Below are 22970 nucleotides of genomic sequence, written 5' to 3'. Positions count from 1 at the left end.
GGTCTCACTCTAATATTTCCAAACTCAAACATCATGTTGTAGTATTCTCATGCTTAAAGCTCTTCCCACATAGCATCACACTTCCGCCTACTTGGCCTATTCTCTCTGCTCTGCCTACAGGAGCCTTCTTCCACTGGCTAGTAGCAACTCATTCATTAAGACTCACCTCAGGCATCACCTCTCCTGAGACTGGACATCCACATGTGATCAAGTGCCCTTTTGTCTCCCTGTATGCGTATCGACATGACATATACTTTAACTTGGCATTTACCATGGTGTCAGCTTTCTCCTCTAGTTCAACCAATAATGGCTGAGCACTTTTGACTTATTTCCTACAACTTACTGATCTCTGAACCTCCAGATCATTTAAAAAAAAAACAGTCTACTAGCATGTAGAAGGATTAATAAATATTTTCAGACTGATCAATATGAAGACTATATAAAAACATGAGCAACTGGAGGGAGAGGTAGAAGCGAGATAAGAACAGAAAGATACAAGGCAGTTGGTATGGACCAGACACAGACTTTAGATCTTGATTCTTTTGTGAATAAAAGCCCTGGGAAATATTTGCTTAGAATCCAGGCAAAACCATGTTTTTGGTAATGCTTCTTTTGATGGGGGGTGGGGGGTAAGAAGACTGTTAGGTCAGTGGTGGTGACTTGGTAGTGACTTAGTGGCAACTTAGAACAAAGCAGCCCAAGCAGGAAAAGAACATCAATCAGATGCTGGCGGAAACACCTGTCAATCAGCCAGATCTCCTGACTAACACCTGTCAATCAGCAGGACCTCCTGGCCAATCCTGGAGTTCAGCCAACTCCCCTGACCAACTCCAAGGGGGCAAGGGACCCTTGAAACACCTTTTCCTGTCCCAAGCCCTTCCCTTCCTGCTGTAAGCCCCCAAAAAGTCCAGTCCGGTGGAGCTTCCACGTGGTTTCTCCTCAGACCCTTCCCCTGTTCCCTCTGTGGGTCTGATGGAGTTCTGCCCGGGAGTGATATCTCAATAAAGCCTGTTCAACGGCCCTTTTAAATCTGCCTCCTTTGGTCTGCCTGCCCCGCCTGATCTGACAAAGACTATATCTCTTCTCATTTGTCTCACATACCTCACAATATCAGCTCCCTGATTTGTCTAGAAAATAACTGGAAAGTCAGAAATGACAGGAGGAAAACCAAGAGCATTCTCCACTCATCTACCTCGTCTGCCTGGAGACTCTGAGTACCATTTATTATCAAATGGAGGAGGCAAAGAGATGGCTGGGAAACAAACACAGCTCCTGGAGCCTAGGAGTGCTTCCTGGAAAAACAGTGTCCTTCCCTTTCCCTCAGGGCACTTGGGAGTCCTAGATCACTTTACCAAGTATCCTTGACAACAATGGAAAAGCCCATTCTTTAACTACGAGGACTATGTGAAAATAAAACCTCCCTAAAACTACTATTAGTCCCTGCTACACACAGTAGCAGTTAGCTCAGGTAACATTTGAACAAAGAAATTAATTTTCCTAATTATTTTAAGAAAATAAAATATTGCTTAAAATAGTAAATTCTATCTATCTCTATAATGTAAACTGTATAATGTATCTGTATGATGATATATTTAGTAATAGTCTCATGCCAAGTCCTGATCCCACCACTTAACGTCGATGGAGTCCTTAACAGGTTATTTGATTTCTTCGTTTTCCTCATCTGCATAATAGGAACAAACACAGTGCTTCCAAAATAAAGCTGGTAAAAGGACGAAATGACAGTAACCTTTTGTAAACTGCTTATTGTATTTCTTGTCATGTTGATCCTCATGGAGTACATAAGAAAATACAAAAATCCATTAAAAAATGGTAAACTATGAAAGAAAACAAAGGCAATAGAACTTCTGAAAGATTCCTAGTCCATTCTTTCCTATCCAACACTTTACAAACTCCACTTTTCTCTAAAACGAAGATCTAAATTCTCTGTTTGAAATCATTTCATAAAGAAAAAAAATCACTTACTGACAAGTAGGACCAATTTGTTCAGGGCCTTGGGATACATGTCAAGCTAAATTATGAAAAACATTTTTTTTTTTTTTTTTGTCTGAGGAGATTCTCCTCTAATAGATGGTCAGGTGCTGGCTGAGAGAACCAAGTAAGTCTTAGACTATGAAGGGACATCTTCAGAGGCGGAACATGGACCTTTAAAAGATGTGGCTGTGTAGGGAAAGACTGCCTCAAATCCCCCAGGACTGACATCTTCTGAATGTCCCTTAGACTCTATATTTGGATTACAGACCTACACTTAGATTTTGTGCCTTACTTCTGCATATTTGTTCTTTAACAGCCCACTCATTTCCCAACTGTACTTCTGCCAAAGAACACCAATCCTTCGGCCAGTCCACTGTGGTAAAGTCCCAAGAACTGGCCTGGACTATCTGAGACTGTGGCTCAGATCTTAAGAGCTGGACCTTAAGGAACAGCTAAGAGTCGGAACAGTGGACAAAGAAGGGCAAGAATTTAATCAAGGAAATAAGAAAATCAGCAGAAGTGCATGATCAATCAAGGCATAATGCCCGAATGAGAAAAGCCTAAAGAGAACACAGACACTCAGTCAGGACTGGTCTGCTGTTCTTACAGAAAACAGATTCCCATCTCTGAACACTTCTGGCTAATAGAAAGAGATAGCTAGACCACGTGAGAATCCAGGGTGTAAATCAGACCACTTACTAAATGTGCTAAGATGGGAAAATGTTGTTTAACCTGTACAATCTTTACTCTCCTCATGTGTAAGAACAGGAATGAATCTAACCCTCCTTGTTCAACACAAAAGATCACCTTAGTGATTCATTAAATACTTATTGAACCCTTACTTTGCCCTCTGAGGTACTATTTAAGACATGGCTTTTGTTTCAAAGGTTTTATCCTTAAGTAGATGTGAGAAAGATACACAACACTAAGCAGAACATACAGAAAGTTTTATAGAACAAGTTTAATTAATACAGTGATTTGGAACTCAAAGGATCAGAGAATGCCTTCTGCTGCAGGGAGGCTGAAGCCTTACTTGGAACCAAATGGGAAACCACACGAAAAAGGACCACACTCAACAGATTCTAATGCACTCTAGTAGCAAGGTGACATGGGACCCTAACACCACCATCATCTTACCAACACCACTCCAACTCTGAGGTTTAGAAGATGCTCCTACTTCTTCAGCAGTGAAACACAGTCAAGGACCATATAAGTCCCATTTCCTCTACAAAGAATGTTAGGATCCATCAGCTTTATGATTTTAAAAGCTCAATTATCTGGAATGAATTATTTTAAAACTTTTTTGTGACAAAAATGGGAAATTGGTTTCCTTTGAACAATAATATCATTTTAAATGTTATAAAATGAATAGTGATTTATTTGTTCTACATGCTCTTAAACTAGATCTTAGTAACTAACCAAAGAATATCAGCGCTGGAAGGAAAAAAAAATACACAGATCCACACAAATTCATGTATACCCCCTTCATTCCTGTGCCCCCTCCCTATTGATTTAGCTCAACTACTCCATTCTTTCCTATCCAACACTTTGCAAACCCCGCTTTTCTCTGAAACAAAAATCTAAATTCTCAGTTTGAAGTCATTTCATAAAGAACAAAATCACTTACTGACAAGCAGGAGCAATTTGTTCAGGGCCTCAGGATACATGTCAAACTAAATTATGAAAAAAAAAAACTTTTTTTTTTTTTTAAAGGGAAGGTAAAGGCCATGTGTCAAAGTTGTCAAAGATATTGAAGCTATAAACAATATTTGGAGCATTCAGCTGCATGGTCAAATGTACTTTCATATCTGAAATTCTGATGAATCTTGGTATATTTACACTTTTCATTGTCAGAAAGCTTCTACTACTCTGAAAACGATTTTCTTAAAAAAAAAAAAGAAACACATTTTAATAAAATATGGGCTTAAGAGAGTAACAAAGAACACTCTTATAAACCCCCTTTTGGTGTTGCATAGTTTCTCCAAAGCAGGGCTGAATAAGGAAAGTGACAGAACTGTGATCCAGGGAGGTAATGCCAGGCTCACTCAGGGGTGAGCCCTGGTGCCAACACTGCATGTGAGAATCACCCTGTAGGGAGCTTAAAAGACCTGGTATGTGGGCCTTTGAACTGTGGCATGGCCCAGGAGAGATGTGCCCTTGGAGAGGCAGCTATGTTCATCTGAGGCCAGTTCAGAAGGAGCTGGCAGCTATAAGCCCTGTGCTGACTGCAGCACTCCTGGTAAATAGCAGAGGCAACAGGGCCTAAGGAAGGTCAGGGTGGATAAGTCTCTGTCCATCACTTAACTCACACAATTACATTACATGATAGCACACATCTTGGGAAGATGAATACTTATTTTTTTTTTCTAAATCAGAATCATCATTTAAATACTTCAGGGATTTTTGAAGTAAAAAGGCCCAGGGAAATTATCTAATCTCATTACTTCAAAAAATACAAAATGAAGATGAAAAGGGTCAAGTCGTTTTAGATGAAAGCTGTGTAGTGATCTATAAACACTTGATGGGTTATCAGGGGAACAGCATTATATGCCGTCTGTTAGTTCCACATGAGCCATCTTTATAGGAAAGCTATGGAGAACCAGAGCTGAACTTCATATAAGCTGCTCAGAAGTAAGGATGATATCTTAATCATCAGTGCACCTCCAGTGTCTGCACAGTGCTGGTCCACAGTAGGGATGATGAAATGCTCAATAACAAAGAACTGTCACCCAAAGCTGTCAACAGATGAAACAAATGGCCTCAAAAACACTTTCACCCTCACCAGCCTAAGACAAGGTAACTGTTAAGTGAAGTGGGTGGGAAGAACTTCAAGTGTCAGGCAGAGAGCTGGACTTCACAATAGTTCATGACTCCCTGTCAAAATTCCAGGCCTTACAATTTCTAGTAAGTATTTTTCTTTTAAACTATTCAATTTAACTAAGCACAGAAAGAGACTATAATTCATTTTAAATCAAGGATGGTCACTGTAAAGGCTTAACCTAATTCAGTGTTTCTCCTACTATATTTGATATCTTCACAAAGAAATTAAATGGTTATTGACATTTTAATTTATTTTTATTTTGGATGTGTGTGTGTGCTGCTGGAGATCAAATTCACAACCTTATGCAAGGTAGGCAAGTGCTCTATCAGCAAGCTTCATCTCCAGCCCAATCAAGACAATCTTGCAAATATTTACAGTCTTGTTGCTAATGTTTTCTTAAGTGGGTGAGCTAATAAAAAGGTGCACTGATGAGCTGTCATTCCTTAAGAATTTAACTTTCACATAATACATAAATTAATGAAATAGTATATAATCTCCAAACAGTGACATGGACTTCACTGTGCTAAATAAAATCAGTGCAGACACAATTGCTAACTCTCTGATTATACAAAAAAACTAGATTAAATAAAAAACTAATTCTAAGCTTTGGGAAAATATCCAAATGGTAGGATAGTAAAAAGGAGGATATTTCTCAATAACTAAGAATTTACAAAGTTAAGCAATCACAGAGTTTGAAGAAAACTAAGATAAGGTCATTTAGTTCAACCTTATAAAGAAATGTATTGTTGCATATTCCTGACAGATGGCTCATCAGCCCTTTCCATAACTTTTTCTTTTCTCACAGATTTTAAAGGAAATCTGTTCCCTGAATGAGAGCTACATTTTGAGATTAAAATAAATCAAAGAAATACTTGTTTTGAAAAAGGATGAAAAATAATCACATTATGTGTAATACTCGCGGTTTCACAAAAATTTCTAACCAGAAATTTCATCTGATTTTCTCAAAATCCAAAGAGATAGTGTTATGGTTTGCATATGAAGTATCCTCCAAAATCTCCTGTTTTGATGTAGGAATGTTTGGAGGTGAAAGATTGAATTGTGAGAGCTGTAACCTAATCAGTCCACCCTAATTTGAATGAATTAACTGGGTACTAACTGTAGGCAGGAAGGACAGAGGTACAGATGGTGGATCACTGGGAGCTGGCCCTGGATAGATTCACCTTCCCTAAGGCCATTTTCCCTCTGTATCTGTACTTCCTGGCCACCATGAGTGGAGCCCTGCTCCTCAGCCACCCATTTCCATGGTGCCTCACTGAGGTCTAGAGCAATGGACTTGGCCGACCATGTACAAAATTTCTGAAACCATGAGCCCAAATAAACTTCCTCCTCTAAGTTTTTTCTTATCTGGTATTTTGGTCAGAGCAACACTACACTAACACAGATAGGTATAAAGAGTAAAGCTGGATACTGACTTACCCAAGTTTACCCACTTACAAAGTTTTAAAATAAAACTTGTAGACCTCATGCTTCTAAGGGTCTGAGGACCTGCAAAAGATGGCACCCACTGAACGAGGTAAATGAAGCTCAACTTGTCCTCTTGGTTTTAACTTAACTCACTGAGAACTGTTTATGACTCAGTGTTGTTAGGATGGAACAGTCACTTAGTTTTCCAAAGTACTTAGTTCTTTTTGTGGAAACTTAAAAATAGTTTACATTTTGTTATGTGAACGCTACATACCTATGCTTCATTTGTTTCCAGTCACCTTGTTCTATTTTAATGTATTTTATTATTAACTTTTGCAGGTGTACTTAGGCATGTGTAAAAAAACTATAAAATTTCGATCTGAAGTTCAGTTGGCAACTATAGCTTTTAGATAATGATTTCTTTCTTTTGTTTCTTAACATTAGCTAAACTAATTACACATGAATATCAGCAAAACGTCTTTAAAAAGGTTTTAGAAGTATAATTTTGGGTTGGGGTTGTGGCTCAGTGATAGAGCATGTGCCTAGCATGTGTGAGGCACTGGGTTTGATTCTCAGCACCACATAAAAATACATAGATAAAATAAAGGTATTGTGTCCACCAACAATAGAAATTTTTAAAAATATATAGTTTTGCAAAAAAGATTTTTATGAACCAATTTCAAATTTATATAGAGGCATACTCAAAAGCAAATAGATGGTTTTCTGAAGTTAGAATGAAACCTGATAGTCCAGTAAAAACAATGAAATTGACTTAAACTGATTCCTGGATAAGTGGAATCTGATTCTTTGTTTTGCACAATTTGTTGTTGTTGTTGTTGTTGCTGCTACTGCTGTTTTGGTACTGGGCATTAAACCCAGGGGTTCTTATTTATTTTTTGAGATAAGCCCTGTATAGAAAGTGGTTGTGAAACTATTTCCTTCCCTTAAGCCAGGGCCACAAGGCACAATGGAGGAGCAAAGGCTTCAGAGTCTGACCAGAATCCACATGCCAACTGCACTATTTAATAAGTACTATTCACCTACCTGTGGCCAAACCAGGTCATCTGGCAAATATGTATGTACATATGATAAGTGTGAAAATAATTGTGTTCTGAATTAAGCCAGTCCACATCTCAGGCTTACAGTCTGGGAGGAACAGGCAGGGAGAATTAGGTGGATTTGAATCTGCAAGGATATCCACCCAAATACGCAACCCAAATATGTTCTATTTTCCCTCTTATGTGACCACCCAGGCTCTTTATCTATTTTGACATTTTAATAGTCACTGCTTTCTGCATTATGTCTGGGGTGTGTCTTGGAGAACTGAGTTCCATTTGTACCTCCCCAAAACAAAATACTCTACATTTTTCCTGAATCCAAGATTTGCCTTGTCATACTATTAGTTCATTAGAAGAGAGTGCCCAAGAAGGATTTGGAAATATTTTGGAAATATTTTGAAATATAAACAATAAATTTCATTATGGTAAAGTCATAGTGGGATGAGAAAACTGAGAGAAAAGTAGGACAAGGGGATAAAACCTGAAATAAATTTCAGGCAAGTGCTGCAGCTCTGCTTAGTTTCACCAATCACATGTTCATTTTCATGACTTCATCATTAAGTGGCTCCATTTTGGCTCCTATCTAACATTTTTGAACCAATGTGTTAGCTAGCATTAAATGATTCTTTTCAACATCTTTTAAATTTATTAGAGTTATAGGATTGTTTATGGAAATGAATCCCTAGCTACCAAATGTTGGCCCCCCCCATAAAATAAATATGACAAACTAAAAAAAAATATATTATACCAAAGTCTCAGATTGGATTTTGGGACATTTAGAGTAAAAGGACAGATGCAGTTTATTCTAAACTAATAGGAAGAACAACCAAAAAGAAATTACTACTTTTAAAATAAGTTGAATGGTTTAATTACTGTTGCTATAAATTTTGTTGAAACAATAACTTGAGAAAATTCTTAGTAATCAGAAAAACTGATACCAATTGCAGACAGTAGCTACTTTTATATTATGATCATGAGAATACCACTATATAGGGAAATGATTAAGGAGACTTAGGAGGACCACATACAATGGCATGACCACAGGGTACAAGGGGACAGAATGAAAGGCAGTGCAGGAGTGCAAACACCCACTCTTTGAGACTTTGTTCTAATTTTGCCTAAGTGGCATTACGCATAAAATTAATTTTAAGGATGAAACCCAAGCACAAACTGTAGTCGCGAGAGTTAAATGACAAGCATCAAATTGTTCAGTATTATCCACACATCACCTTCTAAAAACATAAAGAGGTCTCAGAACCATACTCACCTCTAGGGTTATCACTGACCCCACAAGCACTCAAAAGGAATACCCTGTTCCTTCTTGGAAACCCCAAGGACTAAACCTGTCAGTCTTTCTAATCTTCCTATTTTTCATTTGCAGTTCTCTAAATCAGCCAGCCACACTCTTTATTTTTCAAAATTCTGATATTAAAGAAAAAATAGACTTGATATATACCAATATGGACATTTAAACTGTGCTGCAATAATGCCAAACACTGGGATTATCAAAATGACTAAATAAAAAACTGCTCTCTAGGAGTTTAATTGAGATATTAAGATGAACATGTGAAAAGATAAAATACAACCCAGCTCTGAGGCAGCACATGGTAGGGGAAGATTGTTCATCGAATGTGAAAGTCCCTAGGGAAGACTAAGTCATAGGCTGGTTCGAGTCCAAGAGATTTTTTTTTTTTCCTTTTGCCAAATAACTTTTAATCTGAAAACCACAATGAGGACAAAGTACTGACTAAAAGGGGAGGGCGGGTAAGAGACCCAAGGGAGATTAGCAAATGCAGGGTGGGGAAGCTGAAAGAGAGGAGGAAGAGGTGGTTCTCACCAGTTAAGGAAGGCATGAATAGACAGAACAGAGGGGCAGAAGAAGGGCTCCTATAGCGGGGGCTTTCCTTCATAAGCAAGAAGACTGAAATTAAAACAAACCAGTGGTTACCAGCTCAAATTCTGATATAAGTGGCAAGGTAGATGACAAAATGACAGATCTGGGTGTGAGAGATGGGGATCAGGCAAACAGGAATGGTGATACCAAATTCTGCCATTTCTTGATCCAGAAGGAAACCACTGCAACATTGATGAGCAAAAAACAAACCAACAACAACAACAACAAAAGACAAACAAAACTCAGAATAGAAAGAATGCCTGTATCTGAAGGACTTTACACTTAGAATCCAGCAAGAGAAGACGAGTGGGATGGGCAGAATTATCGATGGACCGGTAAGCAGAGTCTTTAAGTACTGTCACCTCTCTGTAACCATTCAGGTCTTCAAAACCCAAGGAGAACTACCAAGATAGAAAGGACCACACTCCTCATCAGAGCTGTGCACATAATACAGAACAATGCTTCTCAAACTTCATGTACATTTGCATAAACTAGGGTCTTGCTATAATGTGGATACTGATTTGATTAGATTGGGGGGAAATCAAAGATTCTGTATTTCTAGTAGGATGCTGGTTGGCGTTGCTGGCCCCTGGACCACACTTCAAATGGGATGTCTACAGAGGGCCCTTTTCCTCCTGCTACCACATGGAGAATTGATAACAGGCGAAGAGAGCACCGGTCAGGTCATACACACACAATTCAGGAGGAGACAGCTGAAAGCCAGGCCAAGGAAAAGCTGGATTTAGCCCAACAATGGAACAGAAAGAATGGGAAGCTGACATTTATTTTCAAATTGGAACAAAGAATCTTCACACATGTTGACTCTCATAACCCTTGGAAGGATCAGTAACACCTTTCACTGGTCTTACAGTCAGGAACTGTACCCAAATCACCAAATTCACACCAAAAGAGCCAGGATTCAAACCAAGCCCTATTTGACTGAAAGTCTCTGTATTTTCTTCTGAAACAACTGATAAGCTAGACCCAGGAAACAGTCAAACTTGAGGCAGGAATTTTAAAAAGAAGCAGTGAGAAGCTGCAGTCTTTGATTTCTTTACATGATACTTACAGGAAATGTAATGAACAGGTTTCTACCACCACCCCCCACCCAAATCTTAAATGTGCAGAGAAATCTTATATGAGCAAAGAAGTACAGCAAAGTCCCCAAAATACACATGTATTTGCTTCCCAAAGGAGTCTTGTTCTTCAAGGAATAAATTAAATCCAAGTTTCCCCAGAGATTAAGCCAAGCGGAAAGATCAGAAAAGGCATACAAGAAATTTTAAAGTGTCGATGCATTTGAGCTTTAAGTTTCAAAACAGAACTGTTATTTCTGATTTCATTCAGCCTATGAAATATCAAGAAAACTAAATAAATACTACTTAATTCTCTAATTCTAATGAGGTAAAAAAAAAAAAAAAAGATACAAGAATGTAGCTTACAGAGACAATACATTCTCACAATTCTCACAAAGAGCTCACCAGCATTACCAGCTGGGACCAGTTAACCACATTTACCAAATAAGGAAAGTTTTTTCAATGCTTGGAATCCTTGTACAGTGAGCTCACTTCACTTCTCACTGGGTTTCTACAGTAACTGTGGAGGTCATCTCTTCAATTCAGAGTCAGTAAATCACCAGGCTCTCCATGCAAACGTGGGCTGCATGGTCTCTGGAGAGCGCTCAGTTTGGCTCCAGACTATTCCTGACTCTATATAGAAGAGAAAGATGCAAAAATCAACTCTAAATGCAGAACAGTAAGAAGCTATATTAAACCAAACCTATTAATAAAATCAATGAAAGCTGAATACTGTTGTGAATACAAACGGCAGACCTTATCTTATTTTTCACAGTACATTTGTCCAGTTGCAAACATACTGCTTGTTCTCTTAGCTGAATCTTTGCAAACATATTAACAAATTTAAAATTTTCTGATCCATAAATGAGTCCATTTATCTACACAATCATAAAAAAACTTTTCTCGTTTTTAATTAACTCGTTTTATATACCAAAAAAAGTATAAAAAAATTTTTTAAAGAAAAAGAAAGCTCACAGAGATAAAACAAAGTTAAAACTATGATGAGATATATTATATTCTTAAATAAGAGTGTTAGGAAGAGGGCTGGGGTTGTGGCTCAGTGGTAGAGCACTCGCTTAGCATGCGTGAGGTACTGGGTTCGATCCTCAGCACCACATAAAAGTAAATAAATAAAATAAAGGTATTGTGGGGAAAAATTTTTTTACAAAAGAGTGTTGGGAAGAGGGTTATCCACCATGTTCAGTGGTTCTGCTTGAGATGCGAAACCTAAATAAAATTATGCAGTTGTAGAGTGAAGTGGTTTTTACTTGACCTTCTCTTAACTATTTAAATACTTCCTGCTACAGAGGTAAAAATGATTCTTCTTCTTTCTCTTCTAAACTGCTTGTGTGCCAAACCACAACCCTAAACTGAAAAATCTATATTTTGCTTGGAAAGTAAAAGATTTTCATGAAAATAATATACTTAAAAATTTTTGCTGTTTGTGTTATAAATATTATTTTTAACCACTAACATTCAAAGTTGCACCCAGTTTTCTCTTACTATAAATTCTGTGGTTTTCCAACATAAATTACTATGGTCTGAATATGGCTTGAGAGTGTCCCCAATGGTGCACGTGCTGAAAATTTGATCCCTGGTGTGGTGATGTTGAGAAGTACTGAAACCTTTAAGAGGTAGGTGCTGTGAGAGTCAATTAGGTCTTTAAGAAGGAATAGTGTATTTCTCTCAGAAGTGAATTTTCACTATCTGGGGAAATTCCAAAAGAATAGGTTGTTCTAATTGAGTCCAGCACCTCCTTTGAATTTCTAGAGTTTCCTTGCTCCTACATGCTGCCTCTGTACTCAACCAGTTCCTTTTCTACTACTCCACCACACTGTGACATAGCCAGGGGATCTATAACAAGTCACCAACAAATAATGCTGTTTGCACCTTCTAGTCACCAGCATCAAGAGGCAAATAAATCTCTTTATTTATAAGTTAACCTCTGGTATTTTGTTATAGCAACACAAAACACTAATACAGAAGCTAAATCAAACTAATATTCAGTCTCTGATATCAAACAAGGTGTACTGCAGAGTTGGAAACAATTTATTTCAGGCATTTTTTTTTCCTGTAAGAGGCCAGCAATAAACATTTTATGTTTTGTGGACTGCAATGCTCTCCTACACACCTACTTAGCACTGCTGATCAAAAAGAAGAGCAACTTTACAAAACATATAAACAAATGTGTGATTCTGGGTTCCAATAAAACTGCATTTATGAACATTTAAATGTGAATTTTACATAATTTGCTTTTAACACAAAATATTATTATTTTAACTTAAAAAAGCATTTAAAAGTCTAATAGGCATTTGTAGCTCATTGACCACACACAAATAGACAACAGACTAGATTTGAGCTACAGATTGCCAACCCCTGCCTTGAAACCTAAAATTTACATTTTCAAATCAGCCTAGGAAACAAATGTCTACTTAATTCTGCAGCATGGAAACTCACCCTGCAATAAAAGAGAGAACAGTAGCACCAAAATCCTTTGCTAGGATATTTGCTCTGGACTAGTAAGTAAAACTCTAAAAATACCAAAAGACAGAATGCTCTCTCCTGTGCTACTCTTCCTTTGGGAATCTGATACAATAGAATTCAAGGATAGGAGATAAAACTTTCCTAAGAGCAATTCAAAGAGAATGACAGGAAAGTTTTAAAAGGAAAGCAGCTACACCTTGAATCTTGAACATCCCCCAAGAGCCTATGTGTTAAAGGCTTGGCCACCAGTCTGTGGCAGTATTAGCAGGTGGTGCAACCTTTAGGAGGTAGGGCCTAGTGGAAGGAAGTCAGATCATTGGGAATGTGGCCTTGATGCACTCCTAACCATAATGAGCTGCCACAGGCCCAATTGCAATGGGGCCAAGTGATCATGGACTGAAACCTCTGAAACTATGAGCATAATAAACCATTCTTCTTTTTAAGTCAATTTATCTCAGGTATTTGTTACTGTAACAGAAAGCTAACATATAAGTCTAAGGTAGGGCAGAGACCTATATGGACAAAATAGAAAAACATAACAATATCAGGAGCTGCTGGGTCAAAGCAGAGAAAGTAGGGGTACCTGAAGAAAACTGGAGGACCAACATGAGGCTTTTCTGTGACCTCCATGGAGAAGACAGAGAACTCTAAATGTCTAATTCACTTGATGGTATTCAGTGGGATCTCAGAGCAAAGACCTTTGTGATCTGACATAGGCCTGATGTTGCCCATCTGCTCTCCTGCTGGCAGGATGTTCTAGTTACCAAGACTCACTTGGCTGGGAGGAAATAGAGAAATGGCCAGATCCCCTGAAGGTAGACAGTTTAACTCAACATTTTAATGTAACTGATGATGAATTATTAGCTACTACCTGGACTCTTGATGCCACACATTGCTCATAGACTGTCTTCCTGAAATGTACATTCAAGACTCCACTGGCCACAGGAATATAGTAGCAAGATTAAGAGCATGGGTCTGCCTGGGTGCAATCTCTGTCTGTTATTTACCAGTTACCTAGTCCTGGGCAGAAGACTTACCTTCTCTATGCCTCCATTTACTCACTCCCAAGAATAGGATGAAAATAACAGGACTTACCTCACAGGGTTATAATTACATAAACAGGTATATGTGTGCTGCCTAGAACACTAACAAATGAGACCAATGCCTATCATACTCTGATCATCATTAATATACTTATTAATTAAAAACTCCCTGATATGCCACAAAACTCTCCATGATTCCACCCCAGCTGGCTACTTCCTGCCTCATTTCTCATAAACTCCATCTTTATGTTACACATACATACACATAGTAAGTTCTGGCCTAAGTTTTATTCATTCTTCAGGTTTGATGCTACACTTGTGGGTTATACAATTATATGCATAGTTTATGACCAGCATTTATTTTAATTAAAATATAAAAGAAAATACCAATATATATTCCATGTAGTAACAGAGGTTATTAGCACATATACTTGTTAAATTGTGATGGAAAACAAATTTCTTAATGTGGTTCATGTTCAAAAATAAACAAATAAATAAAAGCAGTAGGTATAATCCCACCAGTGCATATCAAGCTTCTAAGTCTGTCACAAATTGTTTCCACCACGATGTTGTTTCCTTTGCCAGTCTTCTTTTTGCCTGAGATGCTGTTTTTCCTCAATTGACTGAAAAACTTTCACCAGTCTTTAAGTTGTACCTGCTGAATGTCTTTATCACCCTCCCTGGCTAGGCAGAAGAGACTTTTCCTTTCACTGTGTTTGGAAAATAATATGAGTGACTGAAAAGTACTTCAAGAACAGCACTAATGCCGCTGCACTATAATTGTTTCTCCAGGGTTTCTTCTGCTCTAGTAAAGGCCATGGGGGAAAGCAACAATATTATCTTTGTGTCCCCAAGGTCAAGCAACATGCCTGGTACAATGCAGATCAACACTGTTCACCTGAACATTTCAATGATTCAAACATTTTAACCAAACTTCCAATGACTCAAAACTGAGATGGAAGGATGAAATAGTAGATAGCAGCTGTTAATATATTATATGATCACACCTACATGCCTAAAGATCTCTTTACGTTGCAATAAACAAACTAACCCAAAATAAAAGTCTCACCAAAAAGTCTGCTAGGCTAGCATGGAATGAAAGGGCTATACCTGAGGAGCTTGTGACATTTTATTTTAATCTGAATAAACAATATGACATTAAACAGCAAAAAAAGTCAATGATTTTATTGGTCAATATGGAAATTTACTTATTTTTCAATGCTATAGTAACCAGATGTTCTTTATTAGCAAGTGCTGACATCGCCCATCGGCTGACAGTGACAGCTCTGACAGATGAGTGCTCAATACATTTTATTGGTGGATCACACTCATGCAACAAAAGGTTTTAGTTAATTTTGTAGGGGAAACAGTCTGAGGTGCTTCATAATTTAACTTTTAAGACTATAAAAGGTTAGTAAATATTTACCTCACTGATTTATAATTTTTAGAGGGTTTCTAATTATTTCAATGTATACCATTAAGGTTTTTTTTAATTTATTCTATTTGTTACATATGATAGCAGAATGCAGTTCATTTCATAGAACACATATAGAGCACAATTTTTCATGTCTCTGATTGTACACAAAGTAGAATCACACTATTCATGTCTTCATACATACACTTAGGGTAATGATATATAATACTAATTTGATACACATAAAATGTAAACAAGGATAGAAGGAACAGCCTAGTACAACATTGTTAAAATTCAAAGGCTGGCTTTTGAATGAACTTACAATAATCCCAAAGAGTAGATTACAAGTTGAAAAAAATAAAGTGTACTACCCAAATGATTTCTAAAATGCTTCATATTTCCCCCTTTATTCCTAGGTCATCCTGATAATAAACTCTGATATGTACATGTTTTTTTACAATGACTTAGTACACAGAGATGCTGATAGGTTTTACGTGTCAAATACAGGGACACCACTGGCTCCTTATATCTAGAGAATGTCATCTGGTTTGTTTTACTAGTGGTACCAATGGGGTTCATCAGAAGAGGCAGATATTGTACAGTAGCAATATTACTGAATTAGGTTGCAAGGCGTGGACCCAGGTCCCAGCTAAAGGATGTATTAGCTCTGGGCAGCTGTCAATGCCTCTTGTTCATTCAGGGACTTATGTTAGTCATCCCCAAAATGATGGTGTATTCTACTTTGTAAGACTACTGTATGTAGTAGTGCTCCACAAATTGTATAGTGCTATTCAGTTTAAACAATAGCCATCTGAAGTCTTCTTACCAAGTATCCCAGTGAACCATTCTAATCAATGTTCTGTGATCAACACAGATCTGTCTCTTCCATGAAACAAAGTAAAGTAAACTAACCTATATACATGAGGACCTTACCAACTTTATAGAGATAAGGTTTGTTATAAGCACAAAAAGTACACAATAGCAGTAATTATTATCAATTATAAAATAAAGGCAACTAACATCTTTGGTTTATATTATGGAGAAGGAATTTGCTAATCAAATTTTACAAAATTAAGTTATTGGATCAATCCAGAGAAGACAGTTTTATTCTTTTCTCTACTTTTTAGATGGGGAAGCTAAAGCTCAAAAAAGTTAAGCAGCTTTAGTTCATTTTTCTTAAAGTGCCAAGTTTTGATTTCAAATTTGTATGACAACATAGAATATCCTGCTAAATATGGTAAAGCACTATATCACACTCTTGAAAGGCGTTCACCAGCCATTTTTCTGTCTGAACAAATAAAGAGCCCTAAGCAACTTAGCAAGATCCTGTCTCAAAAAATAAAAAGGAGTGAGAGGGTAGCTCAGTGATAGAGCACTTGCCTCACATGGGCAAGGTCCTAGGTTTGACCCTTAGTACTGAAAAAATTAAAAATCAAATTCTAGTGGCTTACAGTTGCCACAAGAATTCAGCTCTCAATACAGCCATTGCCAGAGAAGACTTTTCCAGTAGTTAGAGACTCAGTTTAGCAGCTGTCAGTAGTACATGAAAAATCATTTGTGACCATGCTCTGTTGGGTCTGTTGACAACAGGAACAAAAGTTAAAGTGTGATCTACTAAATGCAGAGTCTAACTCTATAAACCACACTCTTTCCAATAATTCTCATCATAAGCCCAAAGTATCACAGATTAAAATAGATCATTACCTCAGTTGAGGGGCAAAAACTTTGTAATTTATAATATTTATAATCCTGCTAGATTCTCTACACCATTTACATATGAGTGACTGTAGTAATGTTCACATGAATAAAATCTAAGGCTATAACATGAATTGTGACAATTCTCTATAGATTTTTTTCTGGATACTACATAATAAAATAATTCTATGTGTAAGGCATGTTTAATATTAACTCACAAATGTTCAGAGACAGGACCAAACCCTACTATGGACAGAACAAAGGGGGATTTACTGGGCTCCATTAAGCATTCATTCAACATGAAATCAATGTAAAAAAAAAAAAATCAAGTTCTTCTTTGAAAATGACTAATATTATACTCATTTCCACATTAAAACCATAAAAGAATGTCATATGATTTCTATTAAAGTCTTATTAAAAACAAAAACCATTGTCTTGAAAAACATTTCCCACAGAAATGAAAATTATCCTTCAACTTTTATAGACAGTATTTCTCAAGTCTCTTTTTTTAATCTCCAATTAAACAAGTCAGTGTTAAGTACCTACTGTATGCTGTATGCTGGAGAGCTTTCAAACTTAAGGGAAGCATGTTAACTAGGCTGGATTTGAATTGGGGAAGTTATTCATAATTGAAATATCTTTACAATTACTCTGTATTTTATAAAAATGTTTATTCACTAAACATAAAGAAAATGAAATATTTCATAAAAGAGTCTTCAAAAGAGCAATATGAAGGACTTCAAAGATGACTGATCTGAGCCACTAAAACAGGGTCTCCCTGAGTTGCTTAGCGCCTTGCTGTTGCTGAGGCTGGCTTTGAACTCGTGATCTCCTGCCTCAGCCTCTGGAGCTGCTGGGATTACAGGCATGTGCCCAGCTTGAGTCACTGAATTCTGATCTTTGCTGTGCCACCAAGGTGCCCCATCTGTGGAAAATGAGATCTTGGCCTGCTTAAAGTCAGCTCCATTTCCTAAAATACATAATAATCTGATACATATATTTGTTTATATACATATATGTTTTTCCATAATGTCTTGTCATTAAGGACTCTGACATGGAACTCTACCTATGTTTTGGAGTCAGAATCTATGTAGAAACAAGTGTGAAAGGAATAGACATGACACAATCAATTCCTTCTGTGAGCAAGGAGAAGATTTCCAATAGGATCACAGAAATATAGTAGTAATTCATTCCAACAATGTCCAACAAAGGGTTATAATCCATCTTGCTCTCTAATAATATCACTCTGAATATATTCATACAGTGGAAATTCTAGTTGGCATTAATTGTTCCGAATACCTGCTTTCCACTCATCTTCTAGTATTTAAACCAGCAGTGTGTTAGGAGATAAACCAAACATTCAATTAACTCTCTGACACATGTAATATGCTGTAATATGTCTGGGCTGTAATACAACTCATATATTATTAGACAAAGAACCTTTAAATAAATACATTTGTGAGAACTGTTTATAGATAATTCTTCTAATCTCCAACTACTCAAACAAGCAGGACCCAGTGCTTCCTGTCCCTTAGTTCAACAACCCCATCATTAAGCTTTTCTAATGCTTCTCACAGATGCACCATTCTTCCTTCCCACACTGGAACTCACTGAGCACCTCACTTTCCATGGGATCAGGTGTCTCAAACTCCATGGTGCGCACAACAAAAGGAAATGTTTGGATTCTATCCACTTCAGCTAAAGAGTATCATCTGGTTGGGAGGCTAGGGCCCCTTGACTCAGCATTTTCCACTCTGGTTTGCCGTGTGGACAAGCTGGAGAGGTCACTGAGTGCAATGAAAGATCCTGCACTTAACTGACTCCTCATTCCAGCAACAAAGTGTTATCTGTAAAATTAACTTTATGTACCAAGTAGGAAAATACCAAAGCAAATGGGTTTAAAGAGATAAAAAATGTTAAATGTTAAAGGTTATGTTAAAGGAAAATTGACACATATTAAAGGAGAGATGCCTACTTTTAATTTGCTTTTCACTTTACTTAACTAGGATTAGTTAGCAGCTGAGAAACAATTTAGTGCTAAAAACATCAGGCAGATAAATACACCGAATCACCACCACAGACAGACCAAGTTCAATAATCTTTATGCTCAAGACTTTATTGGTTTCATTTAATTACAATTGCAACCTCTCAGTGAGTAGGCAAAGTAATAATATCCTACTGGATATTCCCAATTGATCTGTCCAGCAATTGACATGTTTACAAAACAAAATAAAATGGGTGTTACTGCTCCTACTACTGCAATGTTAGGTAAACTAAACCTTCCAATGAGAAAGCAGTAATCCACACACAAACAAAATTTACTGCTTTTGGATGGGCCAGGAAACTTGGAATACCCTACATCTGGGAAATAATTTCTCACAAAGTTCTGTAATTCAGCTTTATAGATATCATTGAGGAAATGAAATATTGTATATTGAAGATCAGAAGGAAAATGTTTCATTTCAGCTCCACACTCTTAAACTTCCTAACTGTGACTGGGTGTGAAATCCCCTCATCATTTGCCTCATTTGTAAGCAGGTGTTAATACTAGTACTCAACTCACAGATTGCTTGTGAATAATTTTTTTAATTGTTTAAATTTGTTCTAATTAGTTATACATGAAGGTAGAATACATTTTGACACATTTTACATAAATGGAGCACAAGTTCTCATTCCTCTGGCTGCACATGTGCAGTCACACCAGTAGTGTAATCATCCATGTATATAAAGTAATAAAGTCTCTCATTCTCAAAGATGTAATAGTTCAATGAAAGTAACTGCTACGTATCTCTTACTAAAATCAGCTTTTGTTAAATTTTTTAAGGCTCTTTCAAGGACAGAGACACCACATTCTTATAATGTTCTTCCTTTTTTTGTACCTTCTCTCTCAGTTTCCGTTCCTGTCATGTTTTTTCTTTCCCAACATCAAACTTAGAGAGTTCTCAAGTTATAAAGGCCCTAGGTCCCCTTCACTTCTCACTCTATTTTTTTCAGGGGTATCTAATCTACTATATCTTGATTTTAGTTAACATCTGGAGGACTAAATTCCCAAATGCACATTTCTACTTTAGATCTGAGTACACACTTGCCCACTCAATGTCTCCACTTAGATGCCTGGGAGAAACCTCAAGTCAATTAATTATGAATAAATGATCATCTCACCATCATTGTCATCCACATAGAAATGATGTCTATCTCTGTGTATAGTCCAGCAACTACTCCATTATGTAACCTGGAACCCGAGGAACATGGGGAAACCTCCCAGTCCACATTTTGCATTGTGTAAGCCATTTTCTACTGTCTCTATTCTACCCCTGAGACAACTTTCTCACATCTCCTGCAACCCACAGTCACCTTATCCAGTAGCCTCTGGGATTTGCCCGTAGGCAGTCTTGGCTGCCCCAATACACATATGTCATGGAGTGATATTTAAAAATATCAAGTGTATTACTCTCCTGCTTACAACTGACCATTGCTTATTGGCATCATTAGCATAAAGAGTAAAACACTGTGGACCATTACAAAACTGTGCATATGACCTCTGCCTCCATGGACCTCTGTACTCCAAACATATAGGACCATTCTTCCTCTGAAATGACTAGATCTTTCTCCATCATCAAGACCTTTATTCATTCCCATTCTGTTCTCTCTTCTGAAACATTTGAAAGCTTTTTCTTTCCCATCATTGTATACACGATTACTAGCTATTTCTTTCTCCTCATTTTGCTTAACCAAGACTTCCTGCGGATGGCATTTCCTGATTCTCTGAACAAAGTACATTAATTATATCCTTGCAGAGCATCCTGCACTTCTGCATCCCAATCCTCAGTGCATTTGTAATGACTTTAGTGTCTGTTTTTAACAAACAATGATAAGGGACCTAAGTGCAAGGATCATGTCTCTCTTGTTTACAGCTGCATCCCTTAATCTTATCAAACAGTATGCCTGCCACATGTAGACCAACTGTGAAATTGATAAATATTCGCAGAATTAACACTAAAATTATCTGGTTTATTCCTTGATCTGAAAATTTCTCACAACTGGTAGCAAAATGCACACACACACACACAAAAAAAATCTAATTAAAGGTAGACTATGATAACTTACTAGAGGAAATAAGTATAAGAACTATTCTATCCTATAAGAAAGGGGAAAATTAATTCTGGAAGGAAAATGGATATCTAAATGAGAAAAGTCTATATAAAAAAAGGCTTCTTTCTAATTCTGGGATATGAAATAAGCCTTAGAGGGATTTTAAGACTTCAAAAAAAGGCGAGGTTTTAAATATTCCAAGGAAAAGGAAAGGTTTTGGCAAAGGCAAGAATGGAATCAAGTGTGTACAGAGACCAGAAAACAGACAACTGTGCCTGACAGTAGGATATACTAAAATGTAGCAAATGGTTAACTTGGAGAATGCTTTCACTAGGAGGACTGTCTGGAATTGTGTGTCAGTGGTGTAGTGCTCACCTAGTACGTGTGAGGCACTGAGTTCAATTCTCAGCACCACATACAAATAAATAAAATAAAGGCCCATTGACAACTAAAAGAAAATATTGGGGGCGGGGAAGAACCACTGAAGGTTTTATCACCAGAACAAGAACATGATCAAAGATGGCAAACATTTGTTAGCAGATTACAATGGGGGTAGGGAGACCAGTTAGTACACTGCAGAAGAAGAAGGAAAAGTATAGAAATAATTATGAGTAGAACGAACAGCATTGCTGGAAAAGGAAAAGGGTCTTGCCATTGACTAAATTGAAACTCAAAACAGAGAAAGGATGGGTGATAATGAGTTATTTTAACATGCAAACATAATGTTGAACAAGGGGGCAAAATGTGGTTCTAGGAAAGAGGATGCAAGTAAATTTCAGATTACTAGGCTCACGGGTAATTTGATTGGTTCATAATAAAATGTTAAGACAAAGGCTTTATGACATTTTAAAAGCTTTTCTCACAAAACATTTTTTTAAATGAAAAATACCAAAGATAATAAAGTTCTTTTATAATGACTGACCGAATTTCCCATATCTCTTGTGTCTAATTTTTATTTTATTTAGATATTAGAAACAAAGCTGCTAGTAATTTTACCATAATCTCACCTTCTCTGCAAAAGAAGTCAATTTCCTACAATTATTGGAGAGAAAGGAACTCACTTAGCAAGTAGACTTTTCTCCACTCAGTAGAAGAATAATATCATTTGTGTTTAAAAGAATTCCAGTCTTTGCAATAGACTCTATGCAAAAAATCTAAAGTGAAGTATGGAATATTTTAAAAGAATATTCTAATTTCAAAAATGTTAGCATCTGAGATTATGTTATCTTGAATTATCAAAATATCTGAAGAATAATAGAAAAATAATACTTACTTTTGCTGCACCTATTTGTTCTTTTCGAAATTTCTCAAGTGGTGCAATTAGTACATCATTAGCATTTTGAATCTGAAATTAAAAATGTGCATATATTAAGTTCTGTATAACTTAATGCCAACAATATTGAAAAATGGCTCCTTTATTCAACTTATTGAATATACAGTTTTTGTTCTATTGTCTGCATCTATAAAAAATATTTTCCATGTTGTACAGTATTTCTCCACTTTATAATTAAGCTGTTTTCACATATTATTCCACTTGATCCTAACAAGAATGTGAGTAATGTGAAAATAAGCACTTATTGTGCTGAAATCATAGCTTGTATGTTTGCATTTCTGCTCCTAAGATTTAACTAAGAAATGGTACATTAGGTATTAAATTTACAAATACCTTTAATTACACTGGTTTAATGTAGCCAGTTTAAGCAATGATTTAAAAATGAACCACACAAGTGCTCATCCATATTGCCATGAGCATGCTAGAATTCCACAGCTGCAAAATAAAATAAGGTTTATTTTCCCCCCTATTTAATTAGATTCCTCACACTTGGGATTTGCCTGAGCTCATAATATTTCCAACATGAATAAAAGAGTATGTGATTTTACTTCACTGAAAAATATTTTAGTTTCATGTTTCAAATTGGAATTCACTTAAACTTTAAAACAGATAGAACCTTCGATACTGACTTAGAAGAATACTG

At 36.8% G+C, this 22970-nt stretch overlaps 1 protein-coding gene across 4 annotated transcripts in view; it reads right to left on the bottom strand.

Moving 5' to 3' along the window:
- The window catches only part of Arhgap42 (Rho GTPase activating protein 42), a 256075-nt gene that overhangs the window by 84803 nt on the left and 148302 nt on the right, over positions 1-22970 (bottom strand). For 3 of the 4 annotated variants that reach the window (XR_013437853.1, XM_078046909.1, XM_078046910.1), the window contains exon 4: positions 22268-22339. The exons of the other annotated variant lie outside the window; for it this stretch is intronic. Coding sequence is in view for 2 of the 3 variants with exons in the window: in XM_078046909.1 (XP_077903035.1) it covers positions 22268-22339 (72 nt within the window). In the remaining variant the exon portion in view is untranslated. The remainder of the gene's footprint in view (positions 1-22267; positions 22340-22970) is intronic. 4 annotated transcript variants of the gene reach the window in all.

Source organism: Ictidomys tridecemlineatus, chromosome 4, assembly GCF_052094955.1.
Source record: "Ictidomys tridecemlineatus isolate mIctTri1 chromosome 4, mIctTri1.hap1, whole genome shotgun sequence".
NCBI classification, from domain to species: Eukaryota; Metazoa; Chordata; class Mammalia; order Rodentia; family Sciuridae; genus Ictidomys; species Ictidomys tridecemlineatus.
The sequence above is the reverse complement of the archived record's forward strand: the minus strand, read 5'-3'. Positions and strand labels throughout refer to the sequence as shown.